General features: G+C 41.9%; 2 protein-coding genes across 2 annotated transcripts; one reads left to right on the forward strand and one right to left on the reverse strand.

Moving 5' to 3' along the window:
• Positions 1-57: 57 nt before the first annotated feature.
• LOC115387190 (lysosomal protective protein) lies at positions 58-6,041 on the forward strand. The gene is made up of 11 exons (XM_030089807.1): positions 58-305; positions 1,213-1,324; positions 1,411-1,548; positions 1,638-1,796; positions 1,927-2,018; positions 3,015-3,099; positions 3,186-3,338; positions 3,420-3,565; positions 4,096-4,258; positions 4,915-5,004; positions 5,095-6,041. The coding sequence occupies exons 1-11, from the start codon at positions 118-120 to the stop codon at positions 5,176-5,178; spliced, it is 1,410 nt and encodes a 469-aa protein (XP_029945667.1). The 5' UTR covers positions 58-117; the 3' UTR covers positions 5,179-6,041.
• A 248-nt stretch (positions 6,042-6,289) lies between these two features.
• Positions 6,290-15,448, reverse strand: slc38a7 (solute carrier family 38 member 7). Its single transcript, XM_030089817.1, has 13 exons — positions 15,393-15,448; positions 14,729-14,782; positions 13,905-14,353; positions 13,552-13,605; positions 12,430-12,574; positions 11,600-11,735; positions 11,384-11,482; positions 11,180-11,237; positions 10,972-11,086; positions 9,919-10,066; positions 8,721-8,920; positions 8,576-8,627; positions 6,290-8,269 (listed from the first exon to the last, which is right to left on the reverse strand). Exons 3-13 carry the CDS (start codon positions 14,157-14,159, stop codon positions 8,167-8,169), a joined length of 1,365 nt encoding a protein of 454 aa, XP_029945677.1. The 5' UTR covers positions 14,160-14,353; positions 14,729-14,782; positions 15,393-15,448; the 3' UTR covers positions 6,290-8,166.
• Positions 15,449-16,083: the final 635 nt, after the last annotated feature.

The raw sequence follows: 16,083 nt of genomic DNA on the forward strand, positions 1-16,083 counted from the left end.
CTTCCGGGTGGAGTCACGCGCGGGTCACGTGCCCGAGCAGTCACATGACGTCGTTGCGTTCTTTGCAGCAGTGCTAGAGAGGACGTTCGAGGAAGTCACAGCGAAGAAGTTTGGGTTATGTACTTCAGCTCAGCGATGTCTGCCGGCGGTCTGCTGCTGTGTCTGCTGGCCGTGGTTCCGCTCGGCTCGCGGGCTCAGTACGCTCCGGACGAGGTCCACCACCTGCCCGGCATGACGTTCAAACCCGGCTACAGACAGTGGTCCGGATACCTGCAGACCAGGCCCAGGAGGTATCTGCATTACTGGTAAGAATGACTGAAGCTCCTGCGCAGACCGTGCAGACACCTGAAAGTCACGATCAGAAAATCAGTCTGTAAATAATGTGAATCAACTGAGTGCGGCAATCTTCAGGAAATACTTAAAAATGTCCGGTTTTCAACATAAAACAGCATTTTGTTAGAGGTAAACAGAAGGAACATTGCGTTATCAAGAGTGTTTATCGAAGGATATCAGATAAGTGGCTTTACAGAAAACTGTCTTAAAACACTTTTTGGAGCAGAGAAAATCTGTGTACATGTCTAATTTGTACCAACCACAGTAAAACACAAAGTTTATGTGGCAGTTGAACAATAATATGGTTGAAAGTATATGTATTTAGTATCCTAGTTCCAAAAGAGGCCAAATGATCTCCTTTTTATGTCTCGTGTTTTTTATGATTCAATCATCAGTGTTGCCTGTGCCTTGTTGATCTATCTAAAATGTCCTAACTCTGACACTTTATCAGGAGATGGGTACAGTCAGTGTTGACTTATCCCCCTTGGCTGGTCAGCGTGGTTCACTTGCTGTACACAGTATCTTCTTAAAGTGCCTCCCAGCAATCACAAGTTCGATGGAAAAAAAGGTTTCACTTTGCCGTTAACACAAAGTACTGTTCCTGTAATTTGAGCTTGTATCACATCCTGATAGTGTGCAATCCAAGTCAAATATATAACAGTAAATATGTAAAGTCTCTCCTGGTGGTCATTGCTGTCAGGTGTGAAATTGCCTCTCGCCACTGAAATTCTGGGATAGAATTACAATTCGGTAATATATATGTATATTGACATAATTGTTGGTTTTGTGTGCTGGGAGTTACCATTGTTACTTTTGGCTTGAATTATGCGTGTGACCTGTCAGTGTGAAGATTGAATTCCTGGTCTTGATTTCCTGCAGGTTTGTGACTTCTCAGAGGGACCCTGTCAAAGATCCTCTGGTGCTCTGGCTGAATGGAGGCCCTGGCTGCAGCTCGCTGGATGGATTCCTGTCAGAAAATGGACCGTTTCATGTGAGCAGGCTTCACTGTGCGAATAAAAGCACCTATAAACTGAATCGTAATCAATCTGAGTGGCAAGTGTTGACTTTGCTCTGCAGGTACGTGATGATGGGGCCACACTCTACGAGAATCCATTCAGCTGGAACAAAATTGCCAATGTGGTGTATCTGGAATCCCCTGCAGGAGTTGGATACTCTTACTCTGATGATGGAGAATATTCAACCAATGATACTGAGGTGCAGAAAAGGAGCAACACTTTGTTTCACCAAGCACAGCTTAGAAACAGCATTTGACTGGAGATAATATCTTGTATGTCTTTTTTTAGGTTGCTGAAGATAACTACAGAGCCTTGCAGAATTTCTTCGCCAAGTTCCCAAACTTCACTCAGAATGAGTTCTACATTTTTGGGGAAAGTTACGGTGGGATCTACGCACCAACGCTCAGCCTGCAGGTGGCCACAGGACCAGCGAAAATCAACTTTAAGGTGAGGCACGACATGCAAATTTGTCCTTTTTTTTTTTTTTTTTTTTTGAAAGTATTTCAGTGAGGAATATGAGTTTGTACATCTTGAAATGTCTGAGGAAAAATGTATTTCTGAGCACATTTGCTTGCAGGGCTTTGCAGTGGGGAATGGTCTCAGCAGCTTCGCACTCAATGATCAATCACTGATCTACTTTGGATACTACCATGGCCTCTTCGGAGAAGAGTGAGTCCATCTTTGTGTTTAGGAAATAATCATCGCCTCGATTTATATTTGCTACACCAACTGTGGCAATGGACCCCAGAAAAACAAGCACAGTATCTCAGATGACAGAAAAAAAAGTTTAATGAAAGATGCGCCTTTAGATTTTGATAAAGGCTTTTATGTAATTAGACATACATGTTCTTTGGAAGAATAACACGGCCTACGTTTTTGATGAAAATGTTGCAGGAATGGTGTGAGAACACAACAATTAATTTGACTTCCAGATTCCCCAGATGTCGATTGAATCAAGTATCTACGGTATTTGTTGTGCTGAACAGTGAGTTGCCCAGTTTAGCAACGTCCCTGTTTTAAAAGGCGTGCTGCTCACATCTTGGTGCCAGATACATTGGCAAACCATTAGAGACCCAGTAGAGTTCAAGCCGTGATGTGCAGAAAATAAGGGACATACACAATATTAGGTTGGCTGTCATGTTTGCCTGATGGATGTGTATATTTATGCTTGGAGCATTTCTAGGTCAGGGCACTGGAGTAATGGAGTGTTTGAATGTATCCTTGGCTCATGATGCCCAAATGGGCACCGTCTGATATCCTAAAATGTCTCATAACACAGAACTTTATAGTGCGATGAGGGCCTCCCTGGTCACCCCATCTGGAAGGTGGTCTATCAATAATATGCTGAGAGTCTAAACTCTCTCAAGGACTGCCTTATCTTCACCTCCCGGCACCGAGGACAATAAAGCGAACGGACCATGGAAGACTTAGAGATCCTTGAGGCTCGCTGATTAACTGTTCTGTCACTGCACAATTAAAACGTTTCTTTATGTCCATAAATCTCGCTGCAGTTTCTCTCCTTCCTGAAACCAAAGTGACTGCCAGGAGTTGAAGTTTCTCACTTTAATGCTTTGCATCAAGTAGAGGAATGACAAACTGTCTGTTAGACTGTAGAGGTGTAAGTTGTACATAACTGATGTAGAGATTGCTGTGTTTTATGTGCAGTTTGTGGCGTGATCTCAACATGAATTGCTGCGACAAGGGAAGCTGTGACTTTTACAACTCCAGCTCCGAGACCTGCCGGATTTTGGTATGAGGGCATTATATTCTAAAATTCATCTGGGAATTTCTGGTGAGATGCCATGACTCATTTTGTTCTTTCCTGTCTCCTTTCAGGTAAATGAAGCATTTGGAATAGTGTATAACAGTGGCCTTAATGAGTACGCCCTTTACTTGAATTGCGAGGGTTATGGACGGTCCCACAGAGGCTACCAGTGGGCCATGAGTCACCTCTTTAAGAACTTCAGGAAGGACCCACACACCCACAAGGTGACCTTTCCCCTCTGTGAACCAATGATCTGACTGATCCACCTTGCCTTGTCGTGTTACCAATAAGATTCTTGAATTCAGGTTACAGATCCAGTTTCATCCCCCACGTCTCTGGGCATAGTTCCTCCCTGCATCAACAGCACGGCTCAGGCAAACTGGCTAAACAGAGGCGACGTGAGGAAAGCGTTACACATTCCTGATATACTGCCAGCCTGGGACATCTGCAGGTCTGTTTCAGCAAATGGTGGCACTGTCGGCTTGAAAAAAAACCTGTAATCAATTCATATCAAAATAGCTATGAGATGACTTAAGTCTTAAGGGTGGGATGGTTTCAAGGATGGCAGCGTTTCTCGACTTGCTCATTCCAGTTCTTTACCATTTGGTTTGGTCGTCAGCAACAATTCATTTGAGTACAAAATATAATCAAACCATGAAAGCTATGAAAATAAGTGATTTAGCTTGTTTCAATGGTTTTAAGGCCATTTTAAATGATGATATCCCAGATGCATGTTGTTGCTAATACCCCTAGATATATAATAGCTCTTAAGCATTTTAGGTTTATTTCTTAATCATCCTTATTTTGCTGGAATAACTGTTGTTCTTGAATGTTTTCTGCCTGTTTATGTACCATTTTTAATTACTTGGCCAAGACGGTCTTGGAAAAAAAAAATTCAGTCAGGTTTTCCTTGTTTATCAAGATCATAAACACAATGGCGAAGGGGATTTTTTTCACAATGACGATATGTGTCGTTCACAGCGACGACGTTGGAATGAAATACAAGATTGTCCACTCCACAATGAAAGACGAGTATTTGAAGCTGCTGTCTTTGGGCCTGCGGGCTCTCGTGTACAACGGCGACACCGACATGGCCTGCAACTTCCTGGGAGACCAGTGGTTCGTGGAGGACTTGGGGATGGAGGTATAACTTTCATTTCATAGATTTGAATGATTTACAAAGCAAAAACTATAGATGAGTGAAATGTTGCCATCGTTACCTCACACAGCTCATTGACCAGCCTCTCTGAGCATGTTGTTCTTAAAAAATATTGATCAGTAGTGTCAATCTCTCTCAGCAGTTGAAACGATCTGGTGGAATGTTAAGAATTTTGCCAGGAGTCCACAACAGTCGCGTCACACTGAGCTGGCAACAATGTAAAGATGAAATCAGTTCAGGTTGTTTGGAGCTATAATGTTCTTTCTGAACATTCGCCCCAAACCAGCTACAGCAGGACTCACCGCATGATTTCATGGCCAATAAATGTGTGAATTGAGGTTAAAAATGACGAGAGAGCTCTTTGGTACAGTCGTGTACTGCCTGGAGTTTTGTTGAGTTTTAAGAGCAGTGAGCCGTCCCACTGTTTGGCCTTTGATCCATAGCTGAGGGCCAAACACTCCTCACAGGTCCAGTTCACATAACCTGCATTGGTATTGTATATAAAATAGTGTATAAATAGAGTGTTACCCTGGAATCGTGAACACATTTAAAGAAATGCCACTGTTGATTAAATAAATGATATTAAAAGTACAACGCCAAGCTGACAGATTGCCTGATTGTCCTGAATTTTTTCCTCTCAGGAAACGACGAAGTACCAGACTTGGCTCCATGACAAACAGGTAGCGGGTTTCTACCAGCAGTTCGGGAACATCACTTTCATGACGGTTAAGGTAAGGAGACACGAGTGTCTGCGTCGTCGTTCATTTTTCAGCTTCCTCATTTATTTGAGCAGTTAAAGAGCGTATGGTTGTGTGTTGCAGGGCGCAGGTCACATGGTTCCTCAGTGGGCTCCTGGTCCAGCTCTCCATCTGTTTGAGTCTTTCATAACAAACACTGCGCCATGAGGGAGCTGCACTCACCTCTTTTTAAATGGCGTGTTTACTCAGGAACAATTACTTTAAAGGGAAAAGAAAATGGATTGATGCCTTATTTCTGGGTTTCGTTTATTTCTCTCGGCTAAATGTGTGCACTTTTCTGAATATTGGTAATTGTGAAGAATGATCATCTTCACTTTCACTCACAAACTGTCACATTCTGACTGAAGTCCGACGCAAACTATTATCTGAAAAATAGTGACAACAAGTCAGTGGCAACAGCAGCCCGCATCCAGTAAACTGGGATAAATTAGATTACCGGATAAACTGAAATCAGGCCAAACAGCCAGAGAGGCTGAAACCTCAGTCATTCAAACGTTGATTAAATCCCAGACGAGGCTCCAGTTGTCACAACTTTTCTCAAAGTAGGAGAGGCCACACAATCACTTCTATTACAGAAATAATTTCATTGAATGGGAAATGAATATGGGAAAGAATGAACCAGTGTGGATGTAAAAACATTGGTGTGTTTACTGTCATAGAAATCTAATCAAGCGCAGTAGCAGAGAGGAATTATTCAAATTCCTAAAGGTGGTGCAGATTCATTCAGCAGACGCTTTTATCCAAAGTGCAGTACATCAGAGAGTCCATTTAGGAGAAATAACTGATGCACATACAGATTTTAAAATGACATTTTTCATAGTTTTTAGTTAAATTTCATTCACACACAGTACAGGTATAATCTTCTAAAACTGATTGTTGCACTAAAGTGATGTTGGTTTGTTGTTTGATGACAAATGTGTTTTCTTTTAATTAATGACTTTACACAAACTTTGTTGATCAAAACTTCCTCACTGGAACGTGTTTTATTAAAGATTGTTTTGAACTTGGGACATGAGGATTGTCAGATTTATTTACATGCTTATTTACATGCTTTGAATCCAGTTAATTTATTCCACACACTTCGTCACCTTTCAGCGTGAGACGACAGGAAGTCACAGAAATAGGTTTGCACTGTTCTTTCAGTTTGAAACTGAGTACGTCACTGACATAAATCGTAAATGCTGCTGATATAAACACGACCAAACACTGGTTTGTCAAACCAAAAAGCAAAATGTTAAAAATATATATATTTAAAAAGAAAAACATGAACATTGAAGCACCAAACCATAAAAATTCTTGCACAATGTGTTCAAATTAAGAACAGTCCCAACAGTTCGCACTCGTCACAGATGACAAATCTCACTTGTATATTTTTTGCTCCTATAAACTATGATGCACAAGTCTCAGTATTCAAACATTGACTAGTAAACGTAGTACACTGAAACAATCCCTTATACATTTCATGTTCATAGAATAACATTCTTCTTTTTTTAATGTAACTGGAGAAAAAAAACCAACTCATTTGATCTGATTTCGAATTAAACTGCATAGCGCCCTAAAGAAGATTAGCCAGGCAAAAGACTCAAAAAACATAAAACAGATGAAAATCACTTGGCTTAGTTTGGATTACTATATTCAAACTTATGTAATTCCCCATCTTACGTCTACTACGTCTCTATTTCTTTAGAGGTAAATGTCTGTAATTTGGTTTTGGTAGTTGTTCAACATGATGTTCTATGAAATTGCACACAAAGTAATTTTGGTGAAATATACCTTCATCCTTTTTTTTTGCCTGAAGAACAAAGGCAGTTTGGTTTTCTACCTCACACATGTGCTTTGAATCGTTTGAGGTACCTGGATGTTCTACATATGGCTTAAATCAATGTTGCTTTTTCTTCTGAGTGTTCAGGTGTGCCTCAGATTACTACAATATGAATATGAGTGAAAACTGTGTGTGTGTGTGTGTAGTCTCGATGTTTTGTCAGTTATTTCTTCACTTGTAAAGTCGAAACAAAAATTCAGACAATTACAATAAATTGGTAACAACTATGGCATTTGGATGAAAAAATGCTGAAAACATCTGATCTTTAGAAATAGTCTGATTTTGAAACAGTCGTTTTATTTTCCATCACAAGGCTGAATGTCTTAGTTTGGGTGATCTAAAATAAATGTTTCAATTAATTTTTTTTAATCATTTTTTAGCCACAGATATAATCAACCATAAAACCCAATGTAAAAATTCATCAAATCAATCTGACCATATTTGAGTAAAATATGAAAAAATCCAATAAAAACCAAAACCATATGGCTTTGATTAGCTGATAAATTTGATTAAAAAAAAAAAAAAAAAAGTAATGAGTTAGTGTGTCTGGCCCATGCAGTTTCAAGGGGTGTTTTGCTTCAGGGATCACAGCTACATGAACGTGACTATCTGTCTGTTTCACTTCCTGCTGTGACGGAGATTCAAACCTCGGTTCTCTAATCCCCTAATTTGGTCAAGGCTTGATCACATTTCACAGATTTCGAAGTTTTCACTGACATACACTGCATCAGCTGAAAGACAGTAAGTTCTGTTATCTGGTATTTCAACCAATCTCTTGAGTCGACAGATGAGGAACTGGTAATAAAAAGTCTGAACCTGAATAGAGAGCGTATATCTATACATGAGAACCACAGCATGTTGATATTCAATGATCACAAAGACTTTCGTAGCCGTGCAAGTTAAAATACACAAATTGGTACAATTTCCTTATTAAAATCAATTTGATTGTAAGACCATTACTACATAAAGTCCCTGGACTCTTGTAAACAGGACTGGATGTTCTGCTCTCACAGTCCTGAGACGGGAGCAGCGCCAGACATATTGCATGCTATTAAAACTTCACAGAAAACAAATTTGAGTGCTTTGAAGTCACTTGGCTTCCTGTGGCGCCTCTCCACCGACGAAAAACCCCTCAGGAGCGTTAACTCTGAATGAAGCAGATGAGCTGTGGTGGTCTGGAGTGTTTAAATAAGTCACGTGATGCTTGGTCTGATCCAGCAGTCTAGAATAGCAGAATAGCAGCGCATGTCAGAACCTCCTCCTCCTCCTCGTCTTCGTCAAAGACGAGCTGCGCTCCTCCCATTAAGTTCCTTTCAGTTGGCCACATCCTGATAGATGGAGTTTGTTGTGGTGAGACCGAAGATGAAGGCTCCCAGCGTAACCATGACAACGCCAAAGACCACCAACCCGTGCCAGCTGGAAGAGAGACGACCAGGATGAAACCAAACGACGGACTCTGAAACAAGTCCGCTTCGACTCGCTTCTGACATTTATACTGAAACGTTTAAAGCGGGAAGTGGATCAGATCACTGGTACTTCATGGTGCGGTTAAATTGAGGAAATGAGGAAAGTAATCCTGTCTACTTTTGCACCATACACCCCAAAAATGTCCGAAGTAGGAGTGCAAACCTGACACACTGTTGGGTTTGGTGCATAAGCATCTGTTGATGTAGCAAAAGATCAAAATGGACGGTAATTATTTTTAATTCAACATCATCTCACCTTGCAGATCGATTGTCAGTCTCTGATAACTTGGCTTGCATCAAACACAAACCTGTAAGGTTACAGAACATTTGATGGGCATTACAGTCTTATATTAAGATTATTCGGACATCTTTGACAGTAGAAATGCTGAGGTTATTGTTACCGGGGAAGACGAAGATAAAACAAGCTGCCAATCCTCCGATCAGTGAAATCACTCGACCGATATCCGGGATGAAGAGGGCGAGGACGAGCGTGACGACAAACCACACCAGCGTCTGCAGGATCCTCCTCCTCCGCTCGCGGCGCACACACACCTCCACCTGCTCGCCTTGGAAACGCAGCCAGAGTCCCTCTATGACGGCCCTGCAGGATCAGACCAGAGAAACACGCCTCACACACCAACTAGTGAAAGAAGAAAAGCTTCTCCAAACGACACATGAGGTATGCAGAAGTAATGCTTCTCAGTAATTGAACTTCTGAGTAAGACAGGAACTTTAGAATCACCTTTAAGTAATAGCAGCTCCAAAGTGTCTCTTGGATTGGTGCATAGAAATACAGACGCTCTGACTCTTCATATTCAATGAGCCTTTTATAAAAGTTGTCACTGACGGCTTCCCTTTTTTTTTTTTTTTTCAAAATGAAATTTAAAATCCTCTCCACTGCAGCCATTCTCTCCAGACTCGAGGAGGGAAAAAAAAAGCACTTTCACAGGATGCGTGTCTGAGGAATTCAAAACTTGTTTCACAAACCCCCTCTCTCTTTGATGCTAATGTAATTTCACTTGCAATTTGCAGCAGTCTGCTCTTCAGTTTTGGGTTTCAGTGTTGTGTGTGTTTCTGGAGCAGTGCGACCCCCAGTGGACAAATTAGAAATAGCAGTAACTCTTACTGGAAGATTTATGAAGTCTGCGAAGAACAGAGATTTTACATTTAACACCCCTGCTCCAAGTTTTGATGAAGCCCACAGTGACCACAAATAATTATAAATGTGACGCACACTATGGAATATAAATATGAGAGGCTGATTCTAACAAAAACAAAACCCTTCTTAGATTCAGGTGATCGCACTATAAAGAGAACACACTGGGACTTTAATGTGGTTTGGTAATATTGAGTCAATCCTTGATACATTTAATATGATCAGTGTCTGTGCCGGTATTAATGAACGCTGTGCTTCATGAACTAACAGAAACAAAAAAAGACTGAAGACTTTCTGAACTTTTTTGGAGGTGGTTACCAAACAATTTAACAGTGACGTCAATAAAAACACTTGATTATCGGTACACTCTCTTAAAATGACCTAAACAGCCAGTGTTAATAAAAGTCATTAAAAAAAAAAAACGTACTGTGACTGTATCTTACCTGCCGCAGAAGTGTAAAATGGGGTACGAAGTAACAACACAGATGACGATGAAAGCTCTGGCGATGGCCACGGCCACATCGTCAGAAGGGTACGAAATCAGCACGTCCTGACTGACGTTGGAGCCGAACGTGAGGAAGCCACAGACGCCTGAGCAAATACAAGCATTGCATTTTAACAGACTGTCACAACAGAAGCTTTCTAACAGTCGGCAGGAAGTAAACTGACATTTTATTGATGGATTCTCTGCAAACTGTTGACAAATACAATTTATTATGGTGAAAATCCATTTGATTTTTCATCTCTCTTTTATGTATTGCTGCTAACATTGGACTAAAGGCAGAGAGCAGCCAAGCCAATCACTGGACTAAACACTGACGTGCACATTCCACACACATGCATTTTAAATCCAGCGGATTTTCATCAGGCTGCAAGTCAGCAACTACATTTCTCACACAAATCATTCGTTGTGATGTGAGAAGCATTTTCTCTTCAGGTCTACTTTAAGTTTTACTTGCAGCAGGGACTTGTACACATACAGGGGTGGGAGTACAGAGACAAGGGGGAAAAACAAGTCAAAATTTTTGTTTACTTTCTTTTTAAAGGAGGCAGATTACGTGTTTGAGTTCATATTCCAAAGATAATGAGAATTTGTTTTCCTGCGTGGGAACGTCCTGATAGTAAAAGTTATTACCAGGACAGAGCGTCATGATCAAACCTGCAGTTCTGACAATGGTCGTTACAAGAGATAAGACCTTAACTCAGCATTTTCCCAACATATGAGCACAGCAAAGATTTAACAAAATGTAATTTTAAATTGCTATAATGCTTAAAACTGTCACGATTTTCTCCTTCAAACACACTGACTTTACGGCCGAAATGTTCACTTGCTGCATAATGTATTCTCCTCCCACTGACATGTACCATGAAGGTAAACACTGCTCTTCATTTCACATGTCAGTAGTCATCATGTTTCGGATAATCGTTATGTCAACGCTCAGTGTTTGAGTTGTTAATGGATCATTTATGCATGCAAATACAGAAAAGCACCATACCTGTTCCCGTGTAAACGAAAAGGCAGATTATCATGCTGAGAGTCACGACAAGGCCCCAAGGTTTGATTTCCTTCCTGCTCATGCTGTTAAACACCGGCACACAGCTGACATGGCACTGAGGAGAGGGGAAAGGAACGCACCACTCATAAGGTCAGACTTTAAAGCAACATTTCAGAGGGATCTCAAACAATACAAAGTGGAGAGGTACCTGGAAACCAAAGCATATGGTGGGCATGGCATTGAAAACGGCAGTCCAGGAAGCAGCACTGTAACAAACACAACAATTCAGCGACTCAAGCAAAGCAACATGAAAATGGGATGGACTTCTGCGCCGAAGAAAAAAAAATGGGAAAATATTCTTAAAAAGCGCTTAGCGGCTGGCAGTGTTGTAAATTGTGCGTGCAGGCCTCACCTGGGGGCAACGTAACCTGGAGTCACCTCTTTATCCGGCCAGATGTACTTTATAATGACCACAATGGTAACGTACCAGGTTCCCATCACACTCAGAGCACTACAGTGGAGAGAAGTCACTCAGACGATCACTGTGCAAACCGAAAGACTCAGAGAAAAACAGCAAAATTGTGATTCTCAGCATGAGAACGGGCTGCGGATTGACTCAGCCGTGTACCTGGCATATTTCTGGAAGCCGATCTCTTTGGGGATGGACAGAGGGAGAATGACCAGGACGGCAGTGACCACGATGGTGAATTTGCGGTCAGTGTACCAGTAGGCCGCAGCTGGCTCATGGGTCATGGCAGCAATCACTGCAACACACAGCAGGAACCATAAAAAACAAACCTCTGAGGAGGACAGAGATGCACCGAGACACTGAAATGAACAGCATGCTGGTGAATTGGTGAGCTGTGGGCTGCTGTGCACGGAGCAGACGTTCAGCAGATAATCAAAGTCACGACCGCTGCGTTAACTTTGAAGCAGAAGCCAGAAGGTCAGGAAGGGGCTGAAGGAGGAGTTCCACACCGTCAGCATGTCACAGGGTAATAATAATCTCAGACCTGGTCACATGAGAGAACCAAAAAGCTGAGCGGTGTCGTCCTCGGTGCTCTTTGCCCTCATCAAAGCGCAATAAAGACAAAATCCATGTAAATGGAGAAAAATGCGACTCTGTGGCTTCAACCCACATTGAGCCCATGACTTCTGGACGATTTATGATGTCCAGAAAGTTCAGGAACTACCGGAAAGTAGAGCAATTAAACACTGGGTTCATTATGGGAGTCAGCAGGACCTCTGCAGTGTGAACACCCCACCAGCCTGCCACGCATCTGAAGCATCAGTTTCTCATTATATAAAACACAGTAATGTTTAATAAAATAAAATAGTCACTCATTACATATTACTTGATGTTACATAATAGTCATAAAATCTAAATGAATCCAGTCAATCACATCAAAGTGACACTATCTGACCGGTCTGTTAAATTAAGCTGCTGGTTGTACTCACAGCGATCCAGCTGGTCTCCAATCACGATGAAGAAAGCAATGCAAGTGCCGAAGGTGTAGACGGCGATGGCGACTTCACACAGGACTCCAGTGACTCTTCCACAGGTGGCTCGGACCACCTCCTGATAGGTGCCTTCGTTACTGACCTGGAGGAAGCGGACCATAATAGACATTGGGCATATTAGATTATTAAAGGTGAGCCTCAAAACACTGGAAAAAAAAATTTGATTCAAAGAGTGAAACTTTTGATGTTTCTTAAACGTATCACATATAAATTGGAATATTTCAAGCCAGTTTTGTTTCTCCATAATGTTTGCATGTAACAATTTATCTCAAAGTTATGAAATATATCACTGAATATATATTACATATTTTTCACCAGATGCCATAATTCCCAAATTATGCAATATTAAAAATACCTAAATACCTTTTTGGTTTGTGTTTTAATGTATAAATAATAAAAAAAGCAATTACATCTTCAATAATATTCTATTTTTTTCACCTGTATATAACACTGGTGAACCTTCAATCATTCAATTTCTTTTTTTCAATTGAGAATGATAAAAAAATTAAACAATTAAACATGTTTTGCTGCTAATAGAGTGACTGTGATTTAAATGGAAGTAACACAGTGATAAATACATTTCCAAACAAACACAAGGTGCACAAGAACGCACTAAGCTGATATTCCATGCTGGTTGAAACAGCTGAGCATAAGTTTTCCTTCTATCCACAAGCAGACATTCAGCTGGGTGTACCCTGTTGATGAATCATTTTGATCAAAACTCACAAAAGAACCAACTTTAGTTCCTTTTTAAAGCCCTGGTAATAATAGTAATGTATCGCTTATCTTTCAAATCATGACATAAATTCAGCTGACTCAGGCTTGGTTTTAATTTTACACTGTGTGTGTGTGTTTTTTTTAGCCTGTCAGCATCTCCCAAAAATTCAGGAAGTGAAAGTCTGCACTTCTGTGTAAAGCTCTGCAGTCAATCAGAATGGAAACGACAATACAATGACTCAAGTCTGCAGTAGAAATACTGAGGAGTGTCCAGGGTTGAAATAGAAGACCATTAAAAAAAAAAAGAGAGAAGAATGCTTATGATGGTGGATTCACACTAACCAGGCAGCAGTAGCCGAGGATCACCAGCCCACTGATGATGAAGATCAGCATGAACTGAAACACAGGGACACGAAAAGCAGAAGGTTACGGTTCGCCGACTACAATAACTTTTTTTGTGGGTCACATTCAGAGAGAACTAAGACAGGCGGCCATTCGGCTGATATCAGCTGTTAACATTTAGTTTAGTGTTATCTCGGTGCACCTGTACGTGTGTCTGGCCTGTGGTCACATCTGATTAGTATCTGTCTTCATTCTGATCATTTATCGGCCGCATGATGGATCTGCTGCGGATGTACCGCTCTCCTTCAGTCTGGAGAGCAGGAGCTCATCATATCAGTGGGATCTCTCCTCACCATCTGCAGCAGCACTCCTGCAGTGACGCCTCCCGCCATGTTGAAGGCTGCGGGGAAGTTGAGCAGACCCGCTCCCAGTGCGGCGTTCACCACGATGAAGACGGCTCCGACTGACGACACGCCTCCGGCCCTCGGGCCGTCGGCCTCAGGCTGCCTGACAGAATCCACACTGGGGCTCTGCAGGAGCCACGCCCTTTCTCCCGAGTCATTGCTGCCAACGACGCCCCAGTCCTCCACGTCGGTGTTGATCGCCATCGGTTCAAAAGCTGCACCTCAGTCCAGGAGGTCTGACCCAGTTCTGATGGAATCAGTCTCCAGGAAGAAACGTGGAGAGAGAAGAAATCCTCCAGCTGCAGCAGCCGATGGTGATTTATGTCCAACAGTCTGGAGGCAGCTCAGGTTTCTCAGAGCGATCAGAGGTGCGATGGTGGAGCCATTTGGTGACTGATCTGCGGGAAACAGAAGGAGCTTGAATCCAGATTTCTCCAGGGATATCATCACAAAAAATATGTAGTATCACATTAACATACTCTATAGTTCCAGACTACAAGTTAAAGAAGCGATATTACATAAACTTTAAAATATTGTCAAAAGAGAGAAGTTGTACTTTTTTGAGAGAATAATTAATAACATCGCGGAAAAAGAATAAAGATCAATAATACTTTATCGTCAGTATCATAAGAAAAAGAACATGAAATTCCACATGAGATTCTTTTTGCTCGGGGGTAAAGAGAGTATTCTGGGTCAGTAAGGGTCCATGTGAAAAGACCAGACTTGAGCAGAACAGCTGGATGAAGGACCCTGTAAATCTGAACTGAACCTACCTGTAACCCCAGAGGACGGTCCACACTGACACCTGCTGCAGGACCAGATCACTCCTGTGGAGAATAAACCAAATAGATTTACCATGCTGTAGTCAGAGGAAGGAAAGCCAGAGGTCAAGCTGTCCATAACACATCAGCTGATATTTCTACCGTCACGACTGTTCTGACTGACATGTCAGGCTATTGATCCGCTCCAGCCCAGCTCTAAGGAGTCTGACCGGGACAGAGAGGAGGGAAAACAAATTGATCTGTAGTGAAATAACTCAGAAATGATCTCTGCATAAAGACACCCTGAAGCCTTGAGCACTGAGTGAAGGTGGTGATTTCTGACTATGGACGACCGACTCCCGGTTTGACTGACCGCTTGAAGCTTCCAGCAGGAAACGGCCTTTTAAGAACCCGGAGCTCAGGAAAAATATTAGATTTGCGCTGTGTTCTTTTCACCGCGGAAACAATGACATGTGTCAACGCAGCCATGCCCTTTGTCGCTGCCTCACAATAGCTAGCTACCGAGCGGAACAGCCCGCTGGAACACACCCAGACACCCCGCGGACCGACCCCGCCGGTCAGCCCGCATCGTCAACAGTCCCCGGGCTGCTCCTGCTGGCGGCAATGCGGTCGTCGTTTGGTTGACTGAGGAGATAAAATGTTGACAGCTCGTTACCTTCAGCCTCCGCCGCAGGGAATGACTGGCCCTGGTGTGTTTCAACCAGCGAGCACGTGACACGGAGTCACGTGACAGACAGGAGTCGCGGCTCTGTGGGTTATGGGTAATGCAGTTCTGCACGTGGACTCATACTGAGCAGCCCAGCTAAACTGGATTGACAACTCTTTTCATTTTATGAGAAAAACGGAGCCACGTGCATCCATCTGGTTTCTTTAAATTAATGAAACTACTTTTTATCTGCCAAGTTTGACTGCTAAATACCACATTTATCTCTGTTGACCACAACAGTAAATAAGCAACACTTTGTGTTGTATGTGCCTGTTTCTGACATTTCAAGTCACCTTATTTTCATGCACTGTTTCAACAAATATCTCATCTAGCTTTATAGTTTCTCTCATATCTATTTACTTTCAAAAACATAGCGATGTCATGACCTGATTTTAAGCAATAGTAGTAGTGTTACAGCTTGTAACGACTTTATTATTGAACCAGTACTAAATTTAGCCCATCTCTAACAATATTTAACTATAAAACTTTATTTACCGAGGTTACTCAGTTTTACCCATATTTCTAGGTGCTTCAGCTTCACAAATTTTACTTGTTTAACCCCTTGATTCAATTATTACATATTTTTAAACCTAAATATAGACAGACAACTTTCGAAGATTGTGGTTCACATTGACATATT

This window comes from Salarias fasciatus, chromosome 1, assembly GCF_902148845.1.
Source record: "Salarias fasciatus chromosome 1, fSalaFa1.1, whole genome shotgun sequence".
Taxonomy (NCBI): domain Eukaryota; kingdom Metazoa; phylum Chordata; class Actinopteri; order Blenniiformes; family Blenniidae; genus Salarias; species Salarias fasciatus.

Bases quoted from the DNA above. Each gene is read 5' to 3' on its own strand.
- LOC115387190 (XM_030089807.1), top strand. From the start codon at position 118: ATGTACTTCAGCTCAGCGATGTCTGCCGGCGGTCTGCTGCTGTGTCTG. The intron at 3,339-3,419 runs GTGACCTTTCCC...TCTTGAATTCAG, and splicing joins AGGACCCACACACCCACAAG to GTTACAGATCCAGTTTCATC. The intron at 4,259-4,914 runs GTATAACTTTCA...TTTTCCTCTCAG, and splicing joins TGGAGGACTTGGGGATGGAG to GAAACGACGAAGTACCAGAC.
- slc38a7 (XM_030089817.1), bottom strand. From the start codon at position 14,159: ATGGCGATCAACACCGACGTGGAGGACTGGGGCGTCGTTGGCAGCAAT. The intron at 11,238-11,383 runs GTGAGGCCTGCA...TGTTTGTTACAG, and splicing joins CCAGGTTACGTTGCCCCCAG to TGCTGCTTCCTGGACTGCCG. The intron at 8,270-8,575 runs GTGAGATGATGT...TCTCTCTTCCAG, and splicing joins ACTGACAATCGATCTGCAAG to CTGGCACGGGTTGGTGGTCT.